This window comes from Calypte anna, chromosome 1 (assembly GCF_003957555.1).
Source record: "Calypte anna isolate BGI_N300 chromosome 1, bCalAnn1_v1.p, whole genome shotgun sequence".
NCBI classification, from domain to species: domain Eukaryota; kingdom Metazoa; phylum Chordata; class Aves; order Apodiformes; family Trochilidae; genus Calypte; species Calypte anna.
Genome location: NC_044244.1, coordinates 33,394,923 through 33,413,784, shown reverse-complemented (window position 1 = coordinate 33,413,784; position 18,862 = coordinate 33,394,923). Strand labels below are relative to the sequence as shown.

The window sequence follows — 18,862 nt, the reverse complement described above, 5'->3', positions numbered from 1 at the left end:
CACTACAAAAAGCTCTAAGCAGCACCATGGATTTTGGACCATAACCAATGGAAATCACCAGCACATATTTTTTTCCTTATATCAAGAAGATTAATTTTTCTTCCCCAATGCCATATAAACTTGAACCTTTTACTAATAAGCTTAAACCTTTTACTAAAAAAAAAAAAAAAAAAACAAAAAAAACCCAAACCAACCAACCAACAAAAAAAAGTGCTGCATCATGCACAAGAAGTCTTTATCTACATGAAGGTTGAGGTGACTGTCTCTTTTAAAGTCTTATCTGTTGTTTTAAAATCTTGATGTACAGCTTAGCAGAAGCTAACTGCAACACATTCTGTTTTCCAAGAGTTCCTATTTCAGCCTGAAACTCTAAAGTTTTACTTTTTTGTTACTCAGAGAACACTTTGTGCGTCCTACTATCAACTGATGCATTGAAGGTCATGACCAAGAGGGACCAAGAGGCTGCTGCCTGTGAAAATGCTTGCAAACAGCAAATAGTTCCTTGATACCCTTTCTTTGTTTTTACTCAGTTTGGGCAGCCTTCCAGTACCTGAAGGGAGCCTATAAGAAAGGACTTTTTACAAGGGCATGGAGTGATAGGACAAAGTAATGGTTTTGAACTGAAAAAGGGTACATTTAGATTAGGTATTAGGAATAAATTATTTTCTGTAAAGGGTGACACTGGAACAGGTTGCCTGGGGAAATTGTGGATGCTCCATCCTTGGAAAATGCTCAAGGCCAGGTTGGATGGTGCTTTGAACAACCTGGTCAAGTGGAAGTTGTCCCTGCCCATGGAAGGGGGGTTGGAACTAGATGATTTTTAAGGTCCCTTCCAACCTAAAGCATTCTATGATTCTATGAAAATATATATTCTAAGCAGTAAAGCTATGTAAACACTTGAAAAACTATTTTTAGACCAGCACTCAGATGAAACAAAAGCAAAAAGGAACTAAATAGCTTTTTCTGTGGAACCTACCTCCACTTTCTCTGTTAGCAGCTCTTTGCAGGGTGTCTAAGTGCTGAGACAATTCAGGAAGCTTCATTCGTAAAAGATCTCGGAAAACAGCCATATCCACAGAGAGAGCACGGAGATTATTGACAAAATAGCTATCAGGAAGTACCTTATCAATTAGGTAAATCATAATCTGTGTGGAAAAAGAAATATAATCATGTAGGACTTACAGAGACAATTATTGCCTAGGAAAAGCAGAAGAAAAAACCCAGAATTTTAAAGAACTTAATGTAAATAATGATTTGGAGCCAGTGGCAAGACATGCCTCTGGTACCTCCATTTACAATGGGGGGAAAACATAATTTCAAGTATCCATAGGTACTCTAGGTATCCACAAGCAATCAAGGTGCAAAGGCCTCTTGAAGCTGTCCAGAATTTATGAACCACTAATGACCAAAATCAATGACACAGTGGACTATTCCCAAGTTGGAGGCATTACTCAAACCAATGGGAACTTCTGACACTTTTGCTGTTGTCTGTGACATTCTCCATTCTGTTGGAATGTTCTGCTGTCCCTTCTCTGGTTGTTAACTGCCACAACTAGGTGACTGACCTTACAATTATTTCCCTCTCTCCAAAATGCAAGATACTGTTCCACACATTTTACTGCAATGTGTTACCGTGTGCTGCACTTCATCTTGTCACTTTAAAAGGTGCTAAATTAAGCAGCACGAAACATTTCAAACAGACATCTGTTTCAAGAGAGACAGCTCAACTACATGGGTGGTAATGTATTAACTGGATGCTGTCAAACTTTTGAGAATGAGGAAATGCAACAAAGAAATATGCAAAAGCTGCTGTATGGCATCAGCCCAACAGAAGACCTTGGCCTTCAGTTTAGGATCTTTCAAAGTCTCTATGGCCACTCCACAAACCCTATCCAGAGAGCCTGCTTCATTTCTCCACTACTCCTTTCATTAAATTTCAAATGAGCATCCTTATTATCCTTAAAAAGCATTGCACATTCATACACAGAAGCCAATCCTCCTTCCAGTTGCTTTCTTTTCATAAGATGCCCACAAAAACAGTTTTGCAGATACTGGACTTCCACCTCAAATAGTATTTTTATTACTTCTTCCTTTTCTCTCCTAGGTTGTGACATGACCATATGCTATCACTTGCCCTTGCAAGATAGATTTTGGGAAATAAGTCTTCTTAAGTTCCATATTTTGAAGCATGCGGATCAGTAGCCAATACAGACAAATCAACAGCTTTTATACATTTTTGATGGGGCTTTTTTTGTTGTTTTTGAGTTTTAAGGATTGAAAAGAAAGAGATCAAAAGATGGTAGAAATATAAGCTGGAGTCCCATTTTGTCAGATTCATTCTCTCATCTTTGCTAAACACTGGGACACTTCATTGTCTTTTAAAATTATGGCTTCTTTTGCTTAGATATATTCCAACCAATGGAAAAATAATTTAATACAGCAATGTTAAAACTATGCTATTTTTGTTTTCATTAATTTCTGGCATAAGCCATAAATCCCTCCCTTAAAGAAACCATTTTATAAAGGCTTTTGCTCCCTTCCCACTGTGTGGTATTACTACAGAAATCTCAGATATACGAGATCATAGGAAAGAACAGTAATCTTTTTGTAACACTGAAGACCATTCTATTTCACTGGCATGTGAATTGTTCTGAGAATGCTTTTGTAAAAAAGCAGCTTCACATATTCATGTTTTCAAAAGATACTTTCTCCATGACACATCTCTACATACTCATTTTTATTATTTGACTTTGTAGTAGGTCCTCACAACAACAGGCAGAAAAGGATGTTTTTTAGGTTTCAGTACCTATGAGACTTTTTATGTCTACACTGATAGCTTTGATATATGCAAGCTGTAATTTTCTTGTTCATGGTAATTTCTGTAGGTTAACTTTGAGGTGTCTCCAGAGATTTAACTTCAATATGCTTATCTTAACTAGGGAAGACTTGAGCATCCTGACTGGGCACTCACTGAAGCTCCCATGTTGGCTCCTGAGTTGTTAAAGCCCCACAATGTCCATAGCACCAGCTCTTTCCCAAACCCTGGGAGACACTTCCCAGACACAGAGCTTTTGTTTACAATGTTGTTCCCAGAAAGTGGACTTGACTGGTAAAGCCCTGAGAATCCCTTTGCTCTCTTAACTCCCAATAACTCTCAGTTTCCTCACAGCTCCAATCCTGAGGGCAGCTTTGCAGCTGTTCTGAAGTCACTCCTCACATGCTTTACATGGCAGAGGGACAACAACAACAGCCACAGGGTAACCACCCCCCAGTTCATTTTTTCTCCTCAGGACAAAGAGCCTGACACTGCTCACAGAAAAAGACAATCCAATAATATAAGAATGCACACAGTTCATGCCATCAACTTGAACTTCATAAACCTTAGGCAACTGCATTTCCTGTATTATGTTTTAGGAGCTTCTGGGCAGTGTTAACATCACGATAAAATGTTAAAAACACTGAGGGATTTTTAAGAAGAATTACTGAAAAGAAATTTTACTCTTTGACCTAAAGCAGGTATATTATGCTATTTTCTTACTACTACAGGCAGCTCTCTAGAATGAAGTATTAAATATCAGCTAGCTGGACTCTGATAATGAAAGCTTTACATTTTAGGAGCTCTGAGTGAATTTAAGTATTTTCCATAATTAAATCATTGTCTAAGGCAAAACCAAGCAGCTCAGTATCTCAAGAGTGACAGTCATCTACTAGCTTGACCCCAACTCACATATACAAGCAAGTTTACTTATGGAGATTTACACACGATATTGCCAAACCTTAAACATGTCCTGTATGAAACTGTATTTCCATTTTCTGGCATGCAATAAACTTCATGAAGGTTGCTTATGATTAGAAAAGGCCTAAAGAATAAAAAACTGCATGACTAAGGTAGCCCAGAAAGTAGCTTCAAAGTGATATATTTATATTAAAAATATTTATTTTGTATTTTCCTAGAATTTGCTTTAAAATGCAGCATTTAATAACAGCCTTACATGCTACTGCCCCACAAGAGGCTCAAAATGGAATCTAAAGTTTTCAGCTAATTAAGGAGTTTGGAGGCAGATTTGGGATTATGGGCTAAAATATTCTAAAGCCAACAGCCATGTTCTAATTTATTATTATGGCCAAATTCTCACTCATTTGTTTGAAAACTATTTTAACAGTGATAACGTTCAAACTGTTCATTTTATCTCATAAAGAATAGCAAACACTCAGCAGATATACACCAGTGACTCCTTTGAGTCCTGCTCTTTTAGGCTGCCTACAAAACTCATGCACTTGCTTATTCTGAGCTTCACTAACTAGAAGCAACCTTCAACACTTTAAAAAAAAAACAACATTTTACTCACTTTCAAGGCATCCCCTTCATTGCCCTCCATTACTTCCAGAATAAGTGCTGCTAGTATGTTAAATCCTTGACAATAGCCAACAGATTTATTCCACCTAGCATAAGCCAGCAACACTCGTTTTAGTACCACTCGATCTTGCTCTGCCTCCTGGCCACAGTAAGAACTGCAACCAGTTCGGTGAAGGTCCTTTAAAACAAAAAAAAAGAAAAGCACTAGAGCAGGCAGAAAAGCTGTGTATTTTCCTTACCCTTTAGTTCTCCTACCTGTCCCAGTTTTCCTTTCACCTCCCCCCTCCCCAATATATACTCCCAAAGTTGATGTTTCTTTTTTTCAAGTTGTAAACCTTTAGCTTACTGAAGAGATTTAGGTTCAGCAAGCTCTTAAGTAAGCATATTGCCTAAAAGGTGTTCATATAAAGTTGTCACAGAAAATATTAACAGAAATCTAGGTTTCAAAGAGACAAGACCAAGCAGCTGCTTAATCAAACAAAAAAGGAGCAACTGTTTTTAACAAAGTATAAATGAGCTACTAGGCAACTAAGTAATGAAAACATAAAAAAAAACAGGAACAGTGTCCTTGAGATTTAAGTGTTTTATAAGCCAAAGGCAGAACATGTACTACAGATACATATAGATACATAAGTAGTATCTATAAGCTTAAACGACCAAGCACAGGCAACAACTGTAATAATTTGGAACACAAATTATTTTGCTGTGTGTACTCTAATTAAGGTGGCTATAGAAGACAAGCTCTCCACCTAAAGTAATATCCCCCAAATAGGCAGAACAACATTTAAGCCACCACAGCAATACACATCTGTCAAGCTCTTCCCCAAAACTGCCAACTGCTCTAAATATTAAACATTAACCAGCTGAGACATATGCATAGACAGAGGTGTTTCTCAACTGTGAAATAACTGAAAAATGCTCAACTGCTGTATTATAATACATTATTTTTAATCCCAGCAAATATTGGAGTTTGTCTATATAGAAGAAGAAAAAAAAAAGCTATGTTCCTTTGTCTCTATAAAACTCTTGTATTTCTTTTAAAGTAAAAAAGTAGAATGAAGGGACAACAACAGAAGTCAGTAATAGCAATTTTTCCCCACCTAGCACTACCCAGACCAGTGCAGAAGGACCAAAGAAGCCAAATAAATAATTTTGGTGGGAAAAAGGGAATTAAGGCTTTTGCCAAAGCCATTGCAGAGACCAACATAAATCCAAATCCCATCCATTAAAAAAAAAAAAACACAAACCAAAATACACACACCACAAAAAGCCAAACCAAACCAAACAAACAAACAAAAAAACCAACCCACAACAAAAAACCCCCAACTTCACTTGTCATTAAAAAAGTCAAAATAAAATAAATTAGCTGGTTACCTTTACTATCTGGATGCCCATAGAGTCATCATCAGGATTACTTCTTTCATTGAATGTGAATCTCATAGTTTTATCCCAGTCAATGGCTATACTGTGTAAATACTGATCAGCTAGTGTCAGCCAAACCTAGAAACAGACAAAGCAAGTCAGCAAAATTTATTATTTCTCACATAAAATGCTGAGAGTTCTCATATATGTTACCAGCTGAACCTTGTCACCTTTACCCATAGGGGATCTGCTGTTAGACTTGAAATACACAGAACTATATCTAAAACAATTCTGGCACAATTAATGTTGTTCCCTTGTTTCCAAAATCAGAAAGGAAGGAAACTGTGTCCATCAAGTGTCCAGATCTGTGAACTGCTTACAAAGATGTGACTCAGTTGTTAGAAACTGAATCCACAGGGGCTCTCCAAGATGGAAGCACACTCTCCTGCAAGGACCCTGCTTCTCAGCTCAGCCCTTCCAGCCTCACAACCAGCAAGAGGTTTTATAAAGAGGTAACACTGCCACAGGCTTTCCTCATATCCTGCATGGATCCATCTCCTGGATACCCCATAGAAGAAATCTAGTGGGGCTAGAGGTCCCTTCTGATCAACATTGCAGAAGAAACAGCATCTAATATCAATCATTTGGGACTGATCTGAAAGCATCACATATACAAGAGCAACTTACTCACACAAGAGGGCTTCTTAGACTGTTGATATTACAAGAAATTCTGAAAACAAATGTTTTGATAATTTTTAAAGCCTAATAATTACCAGAACAAATTTATGCATGTGTATCCAAGACAAAAGCCAGACCCTTTCTATACCTCTGAAAAGTTGCTGAACCATGAAGGACACATGATGGAGCCTACAATGCCAATAGGTAACAATAAAGGATCTTTCCCTTCAGGAAACTGAAAGAAATCCTGAAATCAAATTGGTCAAGTTTTATATCAGTCATTAACTCACTCAAGTGAGAAGTGATTCTGACACCTCCCACAGATGTAAGCACATAGATAGTGGTATGATGAAGGAATTTATAGACAGCTCCCATAATCTCATATTTTCTCATTTAAATGTCCCTTCCCACACTTTTGCAAAGCCACCCATGCAGAGGAATGCCACTGTTCTGCCTCACAGCAGCCTTTAGCACTGCTGACATCCAACTGATGCTGTTTGACTGGATTCTTTCTCTCTGCCAGCAGAAAACAAATGTCACATGCCACAGTGATAATGCAGTTGTCACCCTGCTGCTTTTGCTGCCAGCAAAGGAGGCAATCAGCATGCTCCCAACACAAAATGCTTCCTTTATTTTGGACTAAATCTTAAAATTATTAGAATCTTAAAAATATTAAAATCTATCTCAAAATTCTTGGGAAGCAAGGGAGTGGCAGTGAAAAAACCACACTTCTTTTCTTTGGTCGGCATCACATGGTCACATGTGAGCAAACACAGAGATGGGCAGAGTGAGAAGGAATCTGAGTCGGATGATGTGGTAAGTTGTGTGTAATGATGTGTGTAAGCAAGTCTGATGATGACACAAAACCAGAAGGACTAAGGAGCCTAAGAGCACCTTGAGAGGCTGGAGAAGTGTGCTGACGAGAACATCATAGATTTCAACAAGAAGTGTTGTGAGGAGGAACAACCCCAGGCACCAGTGTATGTTGGGGACCATGAAGTTGATAAACAGCTTTGCAAAGGAGGAACTGAGGGTCCTGGTGGAGACCAAGTTGATCATGAGGCAGCAATGTGCTCTTATGGCAAAGATGACCAGCAGCCCAGAGCACTGCCAGCAGGCTGAAGGAGGTGATCCTTACCCTCTGCTCAGCCCTGGTGAGACACACCCAGAGTGACGGGTCCAGTCTTGGGCTCCTCAGTATGAGAGAGATACAGAGCTACTGAAGAGAACACAGCTGGGAGCCACTAAGAGGATTAAGGGACTCACACACATGAGAAAAGGCTGAGAGGGTTGAGACTGTTCAGCCTGGAGAAGAGAAGGCTCATGGGAGATCTTATTTTATATAAATACCTGAAGGGAAGATACAAAGAGGAAGGAGCCAGGCTCTTCTCAGTGAGGCCCAATGACAAGACCAGAGATAACAGGCACAAACTGAGACACAGGAGGTTCTGTCCAAACATCAGGAAACACTTTTTTACTGTGAAGGTGATGGAGTGCTGACACAGATTGCCTGGACAGGTTATGGAGTCTCCTTCTTTGGAAATACTCAAAAGCCATCTGTACACAGTCCTTGGAAACCAGCTGTAGATGGCCCTGCTTGGGCATGGGGGTTGGACCAGATGACCTCCAGAGGTGCCTTCCAACCTCAACCATTCTGCCATTCTATGACCTCTGCCACTCCAGTACAGAAAAGTGTCTGAGAGACTTATTGGAGTGTGGGTAAAAAATGTCTCAGGAAAGAAAAAAGGCTGTTAGATGGATATGTTGATTCACTGGAGTTGTAGATTAAAAGTAAAATCATAGTGGCATGAGGAAAGTGATGCCACTATTAAGTCTTCAATTTCCTTTCAATTTTCCTTTGTAAAGAGGAACAGTTTAGTTTGGAAAGATAGCAAAAAGAAAACAGGAAAAGGAAATTAATGTGATGCATCAAAAATATGTGAAACTACATATATTTACAAAGCTTTAAAAATGCTATTTTTTAAAAAAATTGCATTTTTAAATCTGAGATCATCTGAATCAGTTTTATAGAAAAGATGAATAGACACAGCTTTTATTTTTTAAGCTTCAAACATTGTTGAAGAAAGCAATGAAGTGTAGCAAAATCCCACTGGACCCTCTCCTACAACACTAAATCTGTGCAATTTCCCATTAATGTTGCACTCTACCACTCCACATTACTGATTCTGAACTTCCCTAATTTAGGCAATCTGCCTTTTCCCCATCAAACGTTTCCATGAGCATTCTTGTCAGCAGTAGCATCTATCAACTTCACCTTCATAGCATAACAGTTTACACCGGAGATGTGCTCTCCTTTCATTTGATCTTCAGGTGCGGAGACAGCTTCACCAATGCAATTCCTTGAGACTGACAGAATGAAGCAATAACATCTGCACCAAAATAAGTTACCTAAGCCTCAGGCAGAAAGAGCTCAACTATTGAAAACATCATTTTCACCTGTCTCTTTGGTCTCTCCAGCTGCCCTGAGAGGTTAGCACTGAAGAATGTAAACTAAGAAAAATCCACATGACAACTTTATCTTAAAAACTCCAAATATTTGTTAAAAAAAACACACTGATGTCATTCACCTCTCTCTCCTGAGGAACCACAGGCACTATGTCCCACAAAGCACAAGGTCCCACCTACCTTCCTGCGCCACTCTTTGGGTATTCCTGTCGGCAACCTGGCCACTGCTTTGAGCGCATCGTGCCACTAAAAGCAACAGCATCCAAAAATGTATAAAATCCAACATTAGTTTAATTCAACAGTACAGCAACATTGACAACACTGCAGACATGCACATTCATTTAATTTTACATTTCAGAGCTTAACTGTTTAGGCCACTCACTGGGAAAATATATACGAATTACTTACTAACACAACAATTACATAATATTCCAGGACACAAAGACTTATGAGATAGCTGAGAAAACAATGAAAGCCTATTACATTTGCCAAACACTAATGGGAGAGCTCTTGATGCAATTGAAAATAATATGCTGACATCATGATGTCAGATGCACCTCTGAATTACAGCAAGTACCTTGATTGAAGGGAGCCCACTTCTTTCTAAACTCGAGAGAAAAATTAATCAAATTACCTGCTGAAAACCATTTTGACCTAAAGAGGGTTCAAGAGTGAACTTCAATTTTGTATCAACCCCTAGAAACAAAAAGGAAAAAAAAGGTCATTAATTTCATTTAGCTCAGAAGGAAAAAAAATACAACAAAACAACCCACAATTTAAATAAGAACATAAGATTTCAGTTATATATTTCAACAACTGCATTTCAACCTCTTTCTATTAATTACTTTCTTCACAACAGATTCAAGGCACATGTTCAAAAGTACAAGGACAAAATGTTTTTCAAATACAGTAATACCCTCTTTAATGGTGTAGTTTGGCACAACTAATTTCACTGTAAAATCACAAACTTAGCGATTTTACAAACTACATTATTACACTGCAAGCTCTCATATGCATTCACAGAAAATTATCCACAGAGACAGTTTCTTTCTACCTATCTCAACTTCTTGACACTGTATTACTCAAAACTCATTTGGAGGTACAAAAATTATACTACAATTATTAATTAATTAATATTAATTAATGCCTCACAATATAAAGTACATTTGGTCAGAATCCTCATTTAAGCTTAGATTTTATTTTGCCCATACAAGCAACTTACTTTAATTCTTACAAAGCACGCCCACTAATAAGTCTATAAAATACAGTATTACATAAGAAAGTAGGAACTCATATTTGGCCTACAGTGGATCCTGACTGTGACACTGGGGTCTGCCAGAAGAGGAAGAACAGCATCACTTGGACTTTTCCTGATTTCCCCCAGTTTCGGTGCTCAGCTCCCTGGACCTTCAGCGGCCGCTGTCCAGGGCTCGGGTGCTGAACACTGCCTCCTCTCCCTCTCTCCCCCTCTCTTCTTCCAGAAGAAAGGATAAAAAACAGAATTATTTTTTTTCCTCCATAATCTACTAGAAATTATTGCTCCATGTTTAAATTTATTATGCATTGCTTCCTGTCTTCCTAGAATGTCAAGCTGAACAATGATCCTCAAGGTCCCTCCCAAGCAAAACCACTCTATGATTCCATAAATACCTACTTTAATATAGCCATGTGTATATATAGGTATTTTTTTAAAAAATCAAAAATCAATCCTGCAAGGTTTTAAGTCTATAAAATCTATACTTATCAACTCACCAGTAATACTCAGTGCTTTGAAAGACTAAGCCTGCGTGTATGGCAGAAACCCAAACTGCAGTGGCATTTGCTAATTATGGGATGCAAAATCCCTTTTGGCATTTGCATACTGAAGTGGAGATAAGTAATTTTAAAACCTTACTGCTTGATAAATGTATATTTAGAGAAAAAGCTTTCTTCTTCAAGGTTTTTTCTTCCCCCCTACCCCACTGCTTTGGTAGGGTGAGAGGGAAGAGAAAGAAAGAAAATTCACACAAATGCCAGTATTGTTTAAAACTTCTCATTTAGAATTCCAGCATTTTATAATTGCATCATTGAGATATGGGGATTGGTGCTTTCATTTCCCTGCTTCAGATTTGAAAGTGTCAATCCCTGCTTGTCAGATCTAGAAAAAGAGAAGGTTCAAACCATAATAGAAATGCCTGGAAAAAACATTAAAGGATTAACAGTTATTCCTGGAAGCAACTGTTTATTAGTATTCTTCCCCATAATTCCATGGCACTCAGCAGGGACTCCTAATAGGTAAATCTCTTCATAATAATTCAAAGCAATGTAACACTGCCAGTAACCTACTAAGATGAAATTGTATCACATTTGCTGTAAATGCAAAAAAGGAATTCTCATTCCCAAGCAATCTAGAGGTAAATACTGGAAAACCCTAATAGATACAAAGATACTACAACCAAGAATGCCTTTTGTTAAGGTAACAGATGTTGACATGTTATCTAACACTGCCTTGTAGCAAAGAAGCAATAGCTTTCCAAAATAATCACATATTCATTTCCAACTCAGCAGCCAAATACTAAATCACTTCACAGTTTTCTAAGACTTAGAGATCCCAGTAACAACTTTGCTCTAATAAATTTCAAGAGAAAGATGCAAGAAGAGTCAGCCACGTCTGCAAAAGATCAAGCACAGCAAGACATAACCTCTGAATATGGTGAAGTATTATTTCCATTAACATCATGACCATGGCACTAACACAGGGGCCCAGATTGCTGTCTGTCTTTATTAAATGACACTGAAGTGAGAGCCTCAAATCTCTGTCTACCAGAGGATTTATTAAATCATAGCAAACAATTTTGACAGGTATGAAAATTACTAGAAATGAGAAGAAGTGTGGCAATGTCACACTACATGGTGCACTCTCTTTAATATGGCAAGGTCAGGCCATGTACTGTAGTGTCCCCTCTAACAGAAGACATGGAGTCTGTGCCTTCTTCTTTGTTCCCAGTTTGAAATATTCCCAAAATAAAATTATGCGATTATTTTGTGACAGAGGAGGGGAAGAGCCATGGGGAGTGAGCCACAGATCATACAGGGATGGTTCATCATTCCTGTCCCTTTTAAATAATTTTGGGATAATAATTCCTAAAATCAACAAATGACAACCTTGTTCAACAAGATTACAGCAAGTAAAAAGCTGCATTTTGTGTTGCAGTACAGACAGAGCAAAGAAAGTTTATACACACCCAGGAGCTTCTTGGGACATCAGCAGGAAGGCAACAGCATGGGAGCAGCACTTCGTTGCCTGTTACTTATTCCTGGTACAAGCACTATCTTGTTAAGCACAGTTGCTGATGGTTTTCTCCCCACCCCTCAGTACTCCACACCCATCCAATCCCACCATGGAATTTCTGCACCCACCTTCACTGGATTTTCTCATTTTTTGACAAATTTTCATGTTGGGATCACATTCCTCTCCATTATAAAAACCACATGCTCTTTAGAGAAAAGACCTCTTGGGGCTCCAGGGCAACTTTTCTTCACAGCTCCTCTGCATGGACAGCCTAGCAGAAATGTATCATATACACAGCAATAGTCCTTACTCTTGGTGTCTGTCAGAGCTGCCAGTACAACTCAGCCCTTTTACATCAAGCCAGCCAGGCTACAGTGTCACCTGACATATTAAGTATCACCTCCTTTTCATACACTTTCAGCTGATGCTTCACACCTAAAAAATGTATTAACTCACGTAAGCAGGAATGTGTTGGGAACACATATGAATTATTAGCTCCACAAATATAAGCACACACAAAAACACCTGTGTTAGGTAAGTCAATTTCTGAAGGGTAGGGGAAGGCCAAAATAAGGTCTGTTCAGTGCCTTTGCAATCAGGTCATCAGAAGATACAGTAGGAAAGCTATTTTAAAAAGAAGAAGATAAAAATCCACAAAACCCAGATCCATGAGCTTTTCCACATAAAATACACAATGACTCCTGACAACAGAAGGCTGTAAGAGGGAAGATTATAGCCCTAGGATTCTCAAAACCTAGCAGTCTCCCCCTGCCTGACCAAAATGTAGCACAGAACCACCTAATGAGCCACAAGAAGGGAGAAAAATGTTGTTGTCAGCCAAGTACCTGGCTGAAGGAATTAACTCCTCACCAAAATTAAACAAAAGGATGACGCCAATTCTGAGAATGTTTCAGAAATTATAAACCAAAAAAAAAAAAAGCAGGAGGACAATCTGTGCTGGTGTAAGCATGTGAGCTATATAACCACAGCCTCAAACTTAGAAAAGCACATCACTAGGTTCCTGACTGTACTTAAAAGCAGCTGTGGAAACCTCTCCCATGGAAAGGCGATAAATATTTTATCAAAAACAAAGGAGGAAAAAGGCCTAAAGCAGCTTTGTGTGCAGAGGAAGTCTAAACTTGGGGGGGAAAGTGGCAACATAAACTGTATTATTGCTTGTTGTTTCAGGAAGATTCTTAGCCTTGCCTGGTAATTTATCCGTAAATGTTTTCCTCTGGAAAATGAGAAATAAAAGGAGCATTTTGAGTAACTGCATGAAATCACTTTTGTCAGGAGTCAAGAGCTCACTGGGATGTATCAAAGCACATCTAAAATCTGCAGTCTAGAGAAACTTCTCAATATAAACACACAGATGATACAAACACCAAGAAAATCTGAAGGAAACTTCATTCAGCTTAGATGATTCTATGATTCTTTTTTTTTTTAAGGCTCATTAGGTGTCCTGTCTCCATTGCTCTACAAAACCATGCATTCTGAATGGTAGTATTGTGTTTACTTACATATGAACAATATGGAAACCCCAACCCAGTGGGATTTCCTAGCTCTAAGACTATGGGATTCATGGTTACACCTCAAATCATCTCCCCTGATCTTTGTGGGAATGTAAGTAAAAGAACATCATTATCCAGATAACATCATTACCTGAGATATTAGAAGACTACTGCAGGGTTTTGTGAGAATTATGAGTCAGGAAATCTCCTTGATAACAGCAACCCCATAAGCCTGTATCAGAACACATCTGAGACCTTTCCAGTAATAAGCATCTGAAATTCATCTCAAAACTAGAGGCAGTCAGCACTGTGTGCCTGACACACACACAGCTAGTACAATAGCAAACTGAATTTTACATATTTCTATGTGTTGCTCAACATTTCAGTAGGCCTTGGACTTGCACATTTTGCAGTTCTCTAGGATTAGGCAAACAAATCAACAGCACTTTAACTACAAGTGACAGCTCTAACATTGCAAATTGAATTTAAATTTCCAATACTTCACAAAAACACCAGATGATCCAAAATTTTGACGGCAGGGAACTAGAATCTAGCATTCAGTAAAGATCACCCATCAGTGCTTCTGCTGAGAGCCCAATTCCCTGGAGCTAACACACGTTGTTGCCTGACCATCTGGTCCTTTAAAGATTTTGGTACTGAAGCACGATTCAGGGAAAAAAAAGAAAGGAAAAAAAAAAAAGCCACAGAGCTGATGCCTTCCCACTTAGGAAAGGCACAGTTGGTAATTCAGACAATACCCTTCGGCAGACAAAGGCTGGGTGGGAGGAGGGGTCTCCGGCAAGCGTAGTGTTAGCAGGTTCAGGGGGAAAGGTCTGGAGAAGCGGAGGGGGAATCGCACAGCCCCGGCGGTGGAGACCGGGAGAGGCAGGCGGGAAGCGGCGACGGGCAAAGGGGAGGGAGAGGGCAGGGATGGGGCACAGCCAGGCGGCACAAAACCGCTGCGAGGCGGCGACGCCGGGCGGGAGGAGCGCGGAAAGGCGACGGGAGAGCTGAAGCGCAGAGCCGCGATCCGGGAGCAGAAGGAGCCTCCCGGGCAGAGGGGCAGCGGCTCTGCCTCCCCGTAGGGCCCGCAGACGCCTCCGGCCTCACACTTGCGGCGGGCCCGGTCCCTTCTCCGGGGCTGCCTCGCACCTGTCTCCACCCGCTCCGTAGCCCGGGGCGGCCGCGCAGGCCCCGTTCCTCGCCCCGACACCGGGCGGGACCCTCGCAGCCTCGGCCGCCGCTCTCCGCGCCTCAGGCCGCGGCCGCGGCGCCTCACGCAGGCCGGGTCCCACCGAGGCTGACCTCGCCGCGGCCGCCGAGATGCGGCCATCTGCCTCGGGCCGGGGCCGGCGGCCGCCGCCTCCGGGGCGCTACCCTCGCCGCCCCCCGCCTCGCCTACCCGCGGACCTCATCGCCCCCCGGCCGCGTCCTCCGAGCTGAGCCGTGCCGCCTCCGCGGGCAGGCGGAGGGGCCGCTCCCCCTTCCCTTTCCCGCTAAGCCGCTTACGGGAGTGCAGCCGCCGCACGGACGGGGGGGAGCGGGTTACGGGGGAGCGGGTGACGGGGGAGCAGGTTACCTGGCTCCAAGGTGCAGAGCAGGCGAGGCGCCGTCCGGGAGATGCAGCTGCGTTTCTTGAGGACGTTGCTGAGGATGGTGCCCACCCCGCCGCCCGAGCTCTGCCGCTTCAGGCATCGCCCCCCGCGCCGCAGCGAGCCCGTCAGCCTGTCCTGCCGCATGGCAGCCCCGGCCCGCCGGGCACTCCCCGCCAGCCGGACCCGAACGCTCGCCCTAGGGCAACGGGGCGGGGGGCATGGCAGGGCGGGCTGCGCGGCGGAGGAGGAGGAGGAGGAGGCTCTCCCGGCTAGCGGGGATCTGCAGTGCAGAGACAGCAAAGTCGAGGTGGGGAAGAGGGAGGACAAGGAGAGGAGAAAGGGAAGAGGGGAAAAAAAAAAAAAAAAAGGAGGGGGGAGAGAAAAAAATAAATAATAAAAAAAAAAAGGAGTTGTTCCCGCCCACAATCCTAGCATCACTGCCTGAATAAACCGGCAGCCTCTCCTCTTCCTCCAGCACCACCTGGGATGCAGCAGGCGAAGAGGAGCAGCAGCTCCCGTTAAGCACAAAGGGAGCCCGGGCGGCAGCGGTGGGGCTGGGCGGCAGCAAAGGGCTCCAGGACATCACCCCACACACCAAGCACTGGCACATCTCAATGCCTGTGAACAGGAGGCAATGTCGAAATTTCTGCTGAGGAGGAAATAAGCTAAACACCCAGCAAAGAGATTTCTCCTGTTGGATTTCAGCCTACAGCTGGACATATACAGATAGCCCCCCTACTAGTCCCCCTATTAATTTCAAAAAAGGGGTACACAAGTACACAAAAAGGCCCACAAGTGCTACCAGAACATGGATGAAGGGAAGACTGATGAATGTTAACAGCATCTCCATGCCAGGATGGGCTGGGATCAGGTCCTGAGGCCAGGCTGGGGTCAGGGACAGCGCCAGCAGCAGCAGAGCAAGGGGGCTGAGCAGTTTTTCTGTGTTTCTGACTCTCCAGCACAGAGACTTTAAAACATCCTCAACTACAATAACAGCCTTTTCTGTGAATCTGAACCACAACCACACTTACTCCTGATGATATGTGCTAAATAGTTAAAAGAAGCTACTCAACAGCATGTTATTAGATGCATTTTCCAGTGCTATTTGACCTAACCACGTCTTAAAAGGGTTTGATACAGAATTTCAAATCAGGGGTTTGACTGACAAGAAGGAAAAGTATTTGAAATAATGACAGCTTTTACTATCTAAACCACTCAGCATTTCTGTGGAAGGAGAGCAGTTTTATCACAAAGCATTAATCAAACTAACCAAAAGTCTCAATCTAGCAGACAACATCTGTAGCTGTGAAACAACAATTTGTTCCTTTACTAAAAGGCTAATTTTCTGAACCACATTACAGATAGGAAAAAAATAGGAAGAAAAGCAGTGAAGTCAATTATGTAACAGATACACAATATAAAGCACAGAAACAAGGCTTTTAAAATACCAGTTATAGGTATCTTTGGAAGTTACTGCTGATTTTTCAGAGAAGCATGGTTTTGACCATGCCTCTTTAAATATCTTTTTCAGTCTTGGAAAAAAGTCACTTCACTTGAGCTGCTAGCTGGCACTCTGAATAGATAATTAAGTCTGTGTGTCGGTGGTTCTTTTTTTAACAAAGGTGACACTTCCCTGCTGATGTAGATGATGCAAATCACTTCATTTCAGTGCCAGCTGGAGATGATGATTTAGTGGCTAGAGCATCAAATTTGGAATGAATTAATCCCCCTAGGTGTACAGATTGTACCAACTGGACTGTAAAAGAAGCATTTAAATACAGAAATAACCATGTAATTGGTCTAATATTATTCTCCTCTTCTTTAAGCACCATATGCAAACAGCACTACATCGTTCTTGGATCATTTCAAGACCAGCTAACCCAACACCACCACATACTGTTGCCCAAAATCTCAGAAGCCAAAGACAAAGTTTCATAAATTCCTCATGATCTATACAGTGAGTCATTACACTAACCTGAACACAATCATATGTTGCCTTCAATTTTTAAACAATTGCAAATAATCTCTAAGAAAGACATCAGTGTTTAACTGATGAGGATAACCAGCTCTTGAAGGGGGAATTCATGTCCTCATTACTGCTATTCCTCCTACTTGTCATCTTGTCACCATATAAGAAGACAGGAAACAATCGAGGTAATCATTCTGTAACCTGGGATGTGGCTACTTTTAAGGACCAGCATACCATTAAGGAACTTTTTCCACATGCCAGTCAATTAACACAACATTACTCTTAAGAAAGAAAATGCAAAAAACTAACTTCAGGAGATAAAATGAAGAAGCCAAGCCATACTAATGTGGGTTTTTTGGCTCACTGGATCATTAGCACAAATGGATTTTAGAGATAAAGCCTCCCATTAAGCATAGGCATACATTTCTTAAGGGCAAGAGCCTAGCTTCTAAAAAAGTGGATGACATTGGGTTTTAAACACCAATTGGCAAAGCCTCTAATCTGCCTGTGCCCAGATGTGTTCTGCACCACTCCCTGGACTTGCAGACATCTAAGTATGACACTGCATTTCAGCAGCTTGTATAAATTTTCCATATTCACCACTTGAAGAGTCTTCAACGACAGGGAAATTTCAGACAAATCACCATAGTTCCAGGTGGGTGAAAATACAACAAACCTGAACTCAAAGATATCATCAGCCACCATGGATCTAGTTTGACCCACCAATGCAGAGAGGTCTGGCCATGCCCACAAGTCCCCAGCAGGAATTACTGACAAGACAGATGACACTCAGAACAGATTTAGAAAAAAATACTTAATTTTTTTTTTAAAAAATCAAACAGTTTTGATTAGCCAAGATATTTCAGCTCTAGATATTTTGTAATAATCAAGCGGGGACTTTGCTTTCTGCCCTCCCTGTGACACAAAAGGCTCACTTCCACAAAAAAAGAGGAAACTTATGTCCTCATTTGGTGTCTCTTTGCAGTATTACCACCACCAGCTAACCATGCATTTTTAAGGCCAAAGCATACTTCATAACAAATATTAGGTCACTCATATAACTTGCTCAATTGTTACAATCAGCCTTTTGGTGATCAGTCTTACAATCACTGGCAGGTTCTGAAACAGAGAAACCTGCTCCATTGCCCTCAAACCTCACTGTTCCTCAGCCCACTTCTCTTCAGTCTGCACTGAAACAATGACATAAAAACCAGGCAGATAGAAAGGAAGAATGAACACACACAGATGGGGCAGTGACAGGAATAGCAGCAGAAATGGGGCCATAAACCAATGTTGCTTTAAAGAAAAGGACATGTTTGTTTGCATGGAGCTTCAACTACCCAAACCCAGGAAAACTGCAAGGAGCAGTCCCTGGCTCTCTTGTAATGTGTGCAATGAGGACTGAATGTTATCGAAAGACAAAAAATGGTAAGACACCTTCAGATGGATCACTGTATTTCATGAACTCCATGTTGTCCCCTCTATGTCACAGAAAAATGTGCACAACTCTCGTGATTCTGATTCACAGGGAAAGTTCTGGGGGAAAGTTTGTTGCCATGATTCTGGACACCTGTGTTAGCCAAAATATTTATAGGAACACCTATACATAAAAAAAATAGTAATAAATATATCTTATGTTAATACTGCAATATG

At 41.1% G+C, this 18,862-nt stretch overlaps 1 protein-coding gene across 2 annotated transcripts in view; it reads right to left on the bottom strand.

Moving 5' to 3' along the window:
* TBC1D30 (TBC1 domain family member 30) overlaps window positions 1-18,862 on the bottom strand; it is a 53,471-nt gene that overhangs the window by 11,838 nt on the left and 22,771 nt on the right. The window contains exons 1-6 of one of the 2 annotated variants that reach the window (XM_030445288.1): window positions 15,225-15,586; window positions 9,498-9,559; window positions 9,044-9,109; window positions 5,732-5,857; window positions 4,350-4,535; window positions 977-1,145 (exon numbers count right to left, since the gene is read on the bottom strand). In XM_030445288.1, the coding sequence (XP_030301148.1) occupies window positions 977-1,145; window positions 4,350-4,535; window positions 5,732-5,857; window positions 9,044-9,109; window positions 9,498-9,559; window positions 15,225-15,384 (769 nt within the window). In that variant the 5' untranslated portion in view covers window positions 15,385-15,586. Of the gene's footprint in view, window positions 1-976; window positions 1,146-4,349; window positions 4,536-5,731; window positions 5,858-9,043; window positions 9,110-9,497; window positions 9,560-15,224; window positions 15,587-18,862 lie in introns of those variants that run through there. The other variant, XM_030445280.1, reaches the window with a different exon arrangement.